This window comes from Miscanthus floridulus, chromosome 5, assembly GCF_019320115.1.
Source record: "Miscanthus floridulus cultivar M001 chromosome 5, ASM1932011v1, whole genome shotgun sequence".
In the NCBI taxonomy this organism is placed as follows: Eukaryota; Viridiplantae; Streptophyta; class Magnoliopsida; order Poales; family Poaceae; genus Miscanthus; species Miscanthus floridulus.
The window spans coordinates 69471810-69482459 of NC_089584.1; the positions used below are offsets into that span (position 1 = coordinate 69471810).

Genomic DNA, 10650 nt, shown 5'->3' on the forward strand with positions numbered 1-10650 from the left:
TCGTCGAAGGTGATACGGAGTTTTAATTCTTTGCCTCTAATTGCTGGAATTTTAATTTATTTGTGCGTCCAATTTACTCAGGTCTTTCGATAAAAACACCAAATGAGTAGTGGATACGGAGTTTCTCGGAACTTTCAAAACTTACGAGCCAAGGATGATAAGCTCTTTTACTAAATTGTTGGAGGATTTTTTTTCTCCTTTTTTGCTAAAAAATAAAATAAGGTGTTGTTTTACAATACTCCTGGAGATAGCTCTTAGTATGGGTCGTAACTCGCTAGCATACACCCTGAGTCGACCCCTGATTCTCGCTGCGATCCTTGCTTTTGTTCGTCTTTGTCGATTCTTGATCATGTGACCAACTCTACGCCGAAGCGAAACGTTGGCGCACTGGGCACCGTCCGAGCGCCGCCCATCATCGCCCGTGAAGATGCCAGGCCCTCCGACAATTCGACATGAATGAATTCAGCATTACGGTGACTGGGCAGAACAGAACAGAGAAGCCAACACCAACAACACAATTCGCCATGCATTTTATTGTTTCAATTCCATCTTCTCTTATTCGTTCTGGCAGTAGGACCCACCCCCGGAGTGGCCCCCACGTGACAGAGCACACAACAAGCATGGTGTGGCATGGCGCGGTGGCGGTGCTATGATGAACACGACACACTAATAACGAGACACGTTAAAGCTAACCGATCGAAGGGAATTCATTCATGCAACAACAACAAAGGCAAAGTCCAGAATTAAAGAAACCCCCGGCCCGGCCGGCCCAGATAAGACGCTGCTTGCTGGTGTGGATCGATCCTCTGCTCGATCACTCAGGCGTCCACGACCTCGTCGTCCTTGGACGCAATCACGAACTCCTCGCGCAACGCCGGCGACACCTTGGGGATGGTCCCGTCCACGGCGTTGGGCCTGCCCAGCGCCTTCAGCGCCAGGTGCGCCGCCTTCTGCCCGGAGATCATCATGGCGCCGAACGTCGGGCCCTGTGCAAGTGCAATCAATCAACATTCATTCAGTGAGTAGTTATATATTAGGAATTGATGGATGGATCCTAAATCCTAGCTGCTGCCAGCTAGCATACCATCCTCGGCGCGCCGTCAATCTCGGCGACCTCCATTCCGGTGACGATCATGCCGGGCACGACCTCGCGCGTGAGGCGCACGATCTCGTCCTCGGCGGTGTTCATGTCGAGCGCCTTCATCCCGGGCACGGCGCTGATCATGCCGATGTCCTGGAGCCTCTTGACGCCCGTGGCCCCGAAGGGCCCGTCGTGGCCGCAGGAGCTGACCACCACCTTGGCCTCCATCACGTTGGGGTCCATGCACGACTGCGTGTCGTGGTTCATGGACACCAGCGCCCAGTTGGTGACCACGCCACCGACGCGCCCTCCCTTGACGATCAGGTCCTCCACGGCCACGGCGTTGAACAGCTTCACGTTGGGCCGCGCCAGGAGCGCGCTCATGATGGTGGACGTGAAGAGCGCCGCGTGCTTGATCACCACGTAGTCCTCGGCCTCGTCGTAGGCGACGCCCAGCTCGTCCAGGAACAGGTGCGCCGGCTTGCGCACCACCATGGCCGAGAACAGCTGCCCGCCCAGCCACGCGCCGCCGCCCGGGGACACCGACTGCTCCACGATGGCGATGCTCACCGTGGGGTCCTTGGACAGCTCGTACGCGCAGGAGAGCCCCGCGGATCCCGCGCCCACGATGACCACGTCGGTGTCGGCGTAGGTGATCATGTCCGTCATGTAGCGACGGGTCATCTCGCGGGACACGATGGACTCCTTGATGGGGCTGAATTTGAAGGACGTCAGGTCGTACGGCGGGTTGGAGGAGGAGATGGACGCGCAGATGGGGCCGGCGGCGGTGCGCGAGCCGGTGGCAACGACGACGGACGATGGGGCGCGCGTGGCGGCCGGGAGCCGGGAGCCCGCGAAGGAGGACTTGAGGAGGCTAGACGCCGCGGTGGTGGCCATGGCTAGCTGCTGGGAATGACAAGTCTTGCTGCAGCACAGGCTCTGTGTGAGGGGATGAGGCTGCTGGCTGCGGTTGCACTTGCAGTCCTTGCCCTGCCAAGGTTTAAGAAGGGGACGAGACGAGGGAGGCGCTCGCTGCAACAAATATCTTGGCTGGCGGCTGGCGGCTGGCGGCTGGCGCCATGCATGGGGCGTGGTTGGTCACGGGCACTCTGGGATCGCTGGCAGCAGCGTGGGCTGCTGCATGCAGATATTTTGGAGGGTGAATTGGTGTATAGTAGAGATGTATACTTTTGGAACTTTCTACGTGTACTGTACTGAGTAAATTATATTGGCTCATTGGTTACCATGGATTGATGTAGAGACGATTCACTTCATCATCATTAATAAAACTTGGTGATCCTCGGCTGATTTAGCACATCAGTAAAAATATCTGTAGTGGTGGTCTCAACATCATCCACTCGTCAGGTGAATCATCATATCTTTGTATCTCCGTTTTGGGTGATATTTCCACATATATATATATATATATATATATAGGGAGAGGCTATTCAGTAGCCAGCTACAGAATAAGTTATTCTGTAGCCACCTCCATTTACCATAATTTTATATACTAATTTACGATAATGTCAATATATATTTACTATAGTTGGGTTACTATAACACATAGGGATATTTACCATAACGTTATAGTAAACCACTTAGTAAGAAGTTACTATAATCTCATAAATTAACATAGTAATTATAGTAACTCAAGGTGGCTACAGAATAGGTTATTTTGTAGCCAGCTATAGAGTAGTTGTTCTATATATATATATATATATATATATATATATATATATATATATATATATATATATATATAGGGAGAGGCTATTCAGTAGCCGGCTACAAAATAAGTTATTCTGTAGCCACCTCCATTTACTATAATTTTATATACTAATTTACCATAATATAAATACATATTTACGATAGTTGGGTTACTATAACACATGGGGATATTTACCATAACGTTATATTAAACCACTTAGTAAGGAGTTACTATAATCTCGTAAAATAACATAGTAATTATCGTAACTCAAAGTGGCTACAGAATAAGTTATTCTGTAGCCAGCTACAGGATAGTAGTTCTATATATATATATATATATATATATATATATATATATATATATATATATATATTAGGCTATTCAGCAGCCGGCTACAAAATAAGTTATTCTGTAGCCACCTCTATTTACCATAATTTTATATACTAATTTACCATAATATCAATACATATTTACAATAGTTGGGTTATTATAACACATGAGAATATTTACCATAATGTTATAGTAAACCACTTAGTAAGGAGTTACTGTAAATTAACATAGTAATTATCGTAACTCAAAGTGGCTACAGAATAAGTTATTCTATGGCCAACTACAGAATAGTAGTTCAGCAGCCGGCTACAAAATAAGTTATTCTGTAGCCACCTCTATTTATCATAATTTTATATACTAATTTACCATAATGTCAATACATATTTACGATAGTTGGGTTACTATAACACATGGGAATATTTACCATAACGTTATAGTAAACCACTTAGTGAGGAGTTACTGTAAATCTCGTAAATTAACATAGTAATTATCGTAACTCAAAGTGGCTACAGAATAAGTTATTCTGCAGCCAGCTATAGGATAGTAGTTCTATATATATATATATATATATATATATATATATATATATATATATATATATATATATATATATATATATATATATATATATAGAACTACTATCCTGTAGCTGGCTACAGAATAACTTATTCTGTAGCCACTTTGAGTTACGATAATTACTATGTTATTTTACGAGATTATAGTAACTCCTTACTAAGTGGTTTAATATAACGTTATGGTAAATATCCCCATGTGTTATAGTAACCCAACTATCGTAAATATGTATTTATATTATGGTAAATTAGTATATAAAATTATAGTAAATGGAGGTGGCTACAGAATAACTTATTTTTGTAGCCGGCTACTGAATAGCCTCTCCCTATATATATATATATATATATATATATATATATATATATATATATATATATATATATATATATATATATATGCCATAATCCGCCTAAATTGTGACCGTTGAAGTACCTATCATGTCTCATAAGCAAATCCCACCACCTGCGGCTGCGAGAATGACGATGCCATGCAGCCAAGACACAAGACACAACGCAAGCTCATACTGTCATGTCATACATAATCTCCACTCTCTTGGCACAAATTACCGTGGCGCCATGCTTCTTCTTGGGCCTCAGTTGTAAAATCTGCACTGCACGACAAAATAGGTCACGTCCCCTCAAATATCTGCGCCACATGGTGGCATAGTACATATTTGGCCCCATATGATTCATGAAAGCGACCTTGCATCCGGAGAGACCTTTCCTATGAAAGGATGAGGTTATTGTCCACCTTTCCTTTCCCTGCCTATGTTGTGATAACTAACAGCGTGTGACCCTTGCATTGGAGATCTAGATAGATCTTTCGGACCACTGTCCAAATGATCTTGACATTGGATATTTCATCAGGACGCGTCAAGTATCAGCGACGTCTGACTCGTATAACCAGATTATAATAACTGAATTAGCTAATTATTATGTAGTACTCTAAGCTGGAGGGAAAGACTCAATTAGTTAACTTGATTATAGATAGATTAGTTCAGGGATTGCCTATCAATATGAGTGGTGTACTCTCTCCATGTCCAAAAAATATTGACAGTTTAAGATTAATAATAAAATAAAAAAATGTCCCCAAAACTCGTTTTTTTTGGCTTGCCGTGGAATCCAAATCAGTATCTTCATCCCATATACATTGACGCCATAATTGTGTCTTTGGATCCATAAAGCTAATAATTAGCTAATAATAATTAATTCTTTAAATCCAAACGGGTCCAGCTAATTGTTAGCTCACTAGGTAGATAAAATCAGCTAATTGTTAGCTGCTAATGTTTGCTATGAACTATAAACTAGCTAACTATTAATGGCTAATAGACCCAAACAGGACCTAAGGCTCTATTTTCGATCCAACTGTGCTAATAGTTCTCTAACTAATAGCTAAAAAGCTACTGACTATGTAACTTGTAGCTAATTATTAGCATGGGTTGTTTGGAACTTTGGATCCACCAACTAATTGGTGGTTGGATAACTCGTTGAAGGTGTATATGAATTATGAACTTCACTAAGAGAATGTTTGAATCCACCCAGCTTACTATATTAGCTATATGCCAGCTGAGAGAAACCAGCTAATAGCAAATTGTTAGCTAGGTGGTAGTTAAGACGTTGGCTAAATTATTAGTTGAGTATCTAAGTAAGACCTTAGGTAAATTTTACCAGCTAACTCTTAGCTACATGAGGATCCAAATAGGCCCAGGTATCCAAGCAATTTTAGGTTGAACTAGAAGTGTGATAATAAAAGACTAACTTGCCTCTCACTCATTAGCTTCTTCAGTTGTCAACTTTTGCTTGATTTTCTACTAACGCATACTTAAAAAAATATTCAAACATGTCACGAATTTTGGCTACCAATTATAGAAGTTGTTTTTTGCAAGATGGTATTTAAAATGCATGCATGGATGGGGATTTAAAACACAGGTACACATGGATGTTGTTGAACAATCCGAATACCTTATACTTTGAGATAAATTTTGAACGTTTGATATTCTATATTTTAGAATGAAGGAAGTAATTGTTAGCATAGCACACATCTACTTGCTAATAGTTAGCATGCCTATAATCTGAGTCTGTTTGGATCCCTACTTTACTTTGTAGCTGCTACTACTACTAATGGATCTACACAGGCTCTAAGTTAGGGAACAAATTCAAGTGCCTGCACAGTTAATCGTGAGTTCCGTAAACTAACTGCGTACGTTGAAAAGGCAACACAGCTAATTAATAGGGACATCCTAGTTATTCCACATCTTCCTTAGTCTGTCTCAACTAGGGATGAAAACGGTATGGATATTTTCCGACCATATTCGAAACCGAATCCGTTTAGAGAGGTTGAGATCTGTCCGTGTCCGAGTTCGGATATCCAACATCCGATGCCGTATCCGTATCCAAATACTCAAATCGCATATTTATGATGTCGATATCCAATCGTATCCTATCCGACATAGTTGACACTATCCGTATTCAAATCCGAATTCGAATAAAAATATAAAAATAAATGTAATATCGATGATATATGTCCATATCCGATCCGTTTTCAGCCCGTCTCAACTCCTGCAGAGCAAATCGGAGGAGTGTAGAGCCTGGGACTTGGCAAGGTTCAAGCATCTCAGGCTGTTGCTGCCAACGTCGCCAGATTCTGTTGTCTAAAAAAAAAACGTCGCCAGATTCAGTATTTTCATCTGTGCCCAGCGGTAACCCTTGTTTTACCGATGTTATGTTTAAACTCTATCTCCTCGTAATGAAACATGTACCTCATGCTATGGTAAAAAAATAAAGATCTCAAGAATTCTTTTTATAGTAACTTCCTAAGTATTGGCAAGATTTTATATACTAATTAGATATATGCCGGTACGTTGCACGGAGATCACATATTTATCTACACCGATGCACATGACTTGCAGTTTAGACGAGCATAATAATGAATCTACAAATCAATTACATTAAAAATATGAAGTCCATATCATTATCTAAATAGCACCTTATTTTTAGGGGGTGTTTGGTTTCCCTCCTAAATTTTAGTCGCTGTTCCATCGGATGTTTGACACATGTATGGAGTATTAAATATAGACTAATTACAAAACTAATTACATAGTTTGTGACTAATTTATGAGATGAATCTTTTAAGCCTAATTAGTCCATAATTTGACAACGTTTGCTACAGTAAACATGGTGCTAATGACGGATTAATTAGGCTTAAAATTTCGTCTCGTAGAGCACTCATGAATTATGTAATTTGTTTTTTTATTAGTATCCGAACACCTCATACAACGTTCTCCTGACAAGTTCTAAATTTTAGTAGCTAGATCAAACACCCCTTTAGTTGAGCTCATTATTCATTCAAAATTTCAGAACAGTAGAGCACTGGAGCGGTCAGAGATAATGTACCTCATTTATTACCTCCCGTCCACCACCGTCCTTTATCCTTTTACTTATGCCACCTGCCTCCCTGACATAATGCTTAGTATGTGTGATTTGCTGGTATCGTTGCTGATTCGTTTATGTAAGAAAGAAATACTGTTGGCTGGTTCATATGAATAGTATTTATATGAGGGGCTTGCCAGCCAGTCTAGCCAGCTAGCCCCAGCCGATCGGGCTGCCTATCGTTTTCTTTCACGCAGCTCGATGAAAAAAAAATTCCACAGCGGGAGCGACACACGGCGCAGCTCATCACCAGAGCCGACGAGCTAGTGGGGCTAGCCAGCACGACGGCAAGCTGGCCCGATGGGCTAGCGCTGGTGGCTGGTCTTGGCACGCATGCGCGGCGAGTCCCCAGCGTGCTGTCACGATGGCGGTGCAGCTGGTACTACGGCAAGCTTGCGCGAAGGGGATCTCACATGGAGACTTGGCTCAAGGCTCTAGCAGCTTGCGGGGGTATGTCCTCCGGTATCCACAAGACAAGACATGAGCCGCACCATCAGAGATAGCTTAGCCCACAAGATCAAGGTGTGTACGGCGCTGCTCAGTGTGCACCGTAAACTATTGTATAGTACCAAATATGATACTTTCCTTGTAACCCTACCCCTCCAGAGTATATAATGAGAGACAGGGGTCCCTTAGTGGATAGATCCATACATCTCAATGCAATACATCAAAACATAGGATGTAGGTATTACGTCATACTGACGGCCGAACATGTCTAAATCTTGTGTCTTGGTGCTTGTATTACCATCTCGCTCCTGATCTCGCTCACCTCTACGACAAATCTACCATCGTGGGATATCCCTCGATAGACTGCCGAACATCTTTTGTCGACAGTTGGCGCGCCAGGTAGGGGTGTGCGCTTGATCCATGGTGAGCCAGATGGACCTCAAATCAACAGTGCGTTCTCTTCATCAATCTCGTGGAGATCCATGTCGGTCCACGACGACAATTCATCGCTGGCTACACCAGCCCCCGTGACAACAGATCCGATCTCAAAACCACATCCGAAGTCGCCTTCACCAACAACTCACCGCCCGCCAGGAGCTCACCGTCAATGCCAATCAGATAACGCCATACGTCGCCGACCAGACTTTCTGTCTAAAGCTAAGTCACGCTTTAATATTCTTCTAAATATTCTCCAATCTCCGTATATCGCCATGATGTTTCACCGAACTGTTTTCTCTATATTTGCTCTCCAAACGATTTTCCGAACCCTCAAACAGTCATGTTGATGCTCGAACGACTCCAGAGACGGCCCTGTCTCCGGCTCCTCCCTACACGTGCATGAGAATCTGCCCTCTGCATTATGGGTGGTTGGCAGCAGCTCCTTAGCGATGCCTGTTTCTTCTACACATGCACGAGCTCCACGCTCGACATTATGGACTATGGGCTAGCTAGGGCTAGAGACTCAACTACACACTAACTGGTCGGGCGGTTTATATTAAATATAAATACATCTTCGCTCCAACTGATCGCCGAACTACATATGCTATTTTTTCTTCAGAGTTCATATATTTTTACATCATGTACAACCCGTTCTACATATTTGTATTACAGGATCATCGTCCAGGTGATCGGATCACCTGGTGCTTGGACTTCTCCACCGATCAACTAGTCGGACTGCTTGGTTCATAGACTCCGTCGCCGACCAGTTAATCAAACTGTTCGCTGGTCGCTTCTACTCAATGCTCACTTCGCCGCCGACCAGTTGATAGGACTATTCGTCGCTCGTGTTTCATCGCTAGCTACGTCGGTTACTCCTCGGCGCTCGGATTCTTCGTGCTCGAGGACTAAGTGGGCACACTTCACCGCACGGACGTCGCCAGTGATGCCGGGGACTCCTCGCTCTTTGGTGCTCAGACATCGCCAGCGACGCCGAGGACTCCTCGCTCTTCGATGCTCGGACATCACCAGCGACGTCGGGGACTCCTCGCTCTTTGGTGCTCGGACATCACCAGTGACGCCGAGGACTCCTTGATACTTGGACATCGCCCGCGACGTTGGGTACTCCTCGTTCCTCGGTGCTCGGACATTGTCAGTGACACTGGGGACTCCTTACTCCTCGGTGCTCGGACATCGCCAGCGACATCGGGGACTCATCGCTCTTTGGTGCTCGGACATCACCAGCAACGCCGAGGACTCCTCGGAGCTCTCTTGGTGGTTGGATCTTGCTATGTCTCATCGGTGTGCTATCAAGCTACTCCATGCTGTTCGGATCAGGGTGCTGATCTTGGGCAGCACGTTTGGGGTCTTGATGCACGCATGTCGGATGACGTCGGCAAAGCTTTCAGACTTCTTTTTCTTTGACCCTGCTACAAGATTTATTCTTCATCTTCTAGTAGGCTCGGGGACTAAGTGGGCACATTTCACCTTGCGGTGAATGTGCTTGTTCTCATCTCGAGGCTACGCCCGGGGACTGGTTGCCTGCTCGGCTGGTCTTCTACTTTCTGACCCTGGCACCATGTGACTACGTCACCTACTGTCAGGCTTGGAGACTAGCTGTGGGGGTATGGCACCCGATATCCACAAGACAAGACATAGGCCGCACCATCAGAGGTGGCCCACCCACAAGATCAAGGCGTGCACGGCATGCACCGCAAGCTATTGTATAGTACTAAATAGGATACTTTCCTTATAACCATACCCCTCCAGAGTATATAAGGAGAGCCAGGGGTCCCTTAGTGGATAGATCCATACATCTCAATGCAATATATCAGAACACAGGATGTAGGTATTACGTCATACTGATGGCTGAAGCTGTCTAAATCTTGTGTCTTAGTGCTTGTATTACCATCTCGCTCCTGATCTCGCTAACCTCTATGACAAATCTACCATCGTGGGATACCCCTCGGTGGACTGCCGAGCATCTTTTGTCGACACAGCTCCCTCACGCCCTCGGTCCATCGATGTCTCCTACCTTTGGCGCGAAGAGCTAGCCGGCACGTAGGCTCTATCCCCAGCATCGTGGTACTTGGTGGGTAGCGAGTTGGCGCGTTAGCAACCTCCCCTGACGCGAGTAGTAGTGGCAGGCGAGATCCCTTTGCTTGGTAGCCGAGCGGGGGCATGATTTTGGTGGCGGTGTGGTGGTGCACTCGGACTCGGGAGTGACCAGCAGGGGTCGTTTTTGACTTGTATTTGTTTGTCGTTCACATATCGGCCATAAAATTTTCCTCACCTACGGCGACCTACGTGGCTTACGGCTTACGGTTTAGATGAACATATTAAGAAATATATAAATTTAATTACATATACAATGTAAAGCCCGTTTCATGATGACCTTTTTTGTTTTTTTATTCGGCACTTCTCCTAACCTAGAGGTTTTAATAGAAGTCAAGTAGGAACTGAGTTGGTCACGTAGGAATAGGGAACCTATAGGAAACAGAGTCACGAGCGTAGGAAGTCACGCGGGACGGAGAGAAGAGCCGAGCGAGGCGATTATTTCCTGCGCTGACAATACCCCTAAAGATTCTTTAGGTGTAACTAGGTAGCGTGCACGTGCGTTGCTATGGAATAACTAAATTTTTGTTAAA

General features: G+C 44.6%; 1 protein-coding gene across 1 annotated transcript; it reads right to left on the reverse strand.

Annotated features, from left to right (window-relative positions):
- Positions 1-506: 506 nt before the first annotated feature.
- LOC136450051 (thiamine thiazole synthase 1, chloroplastic) lies at positions 507-2084 on the reverse strand. Its single transcript, XM_066450315.1, has 2 exons — positions 1085-2084; positions 507-986 (listed from the first exon to the last, which is right to left on the reverse strand). Exons 1-2 carry the CDS (start codon positions 1976-1978, stop codon positions 819-821), a joined length of 1062 nt encoding a protein of 353 aa, XP_066306412.1. The 5' UTR covers positions 1979-2084; the 3' UTR covers positions 507-818.
- Positions 2085-10650: the final 8566 nt, after the last annotated feature.

What these genes read in the sequence shown, in the direction of transcription:
- LOC136450051 (XM_066450315.1), bottom strand. Translation starts at nt 1,978, where the DNA reads ATGGCCACCACCGCGGCGTCTAGCCTCCTCAAGTCCTCCTTCGCGGGC. An exon ending in TTGACGGCGCGCCGAGGATG is followed by an intron (nt 987 to 1,084) that starts GTATGCTAGCTG and finishes GCACTTGCACAG; the next exon opens with GGCCCGACGTTCGGCGCCAT.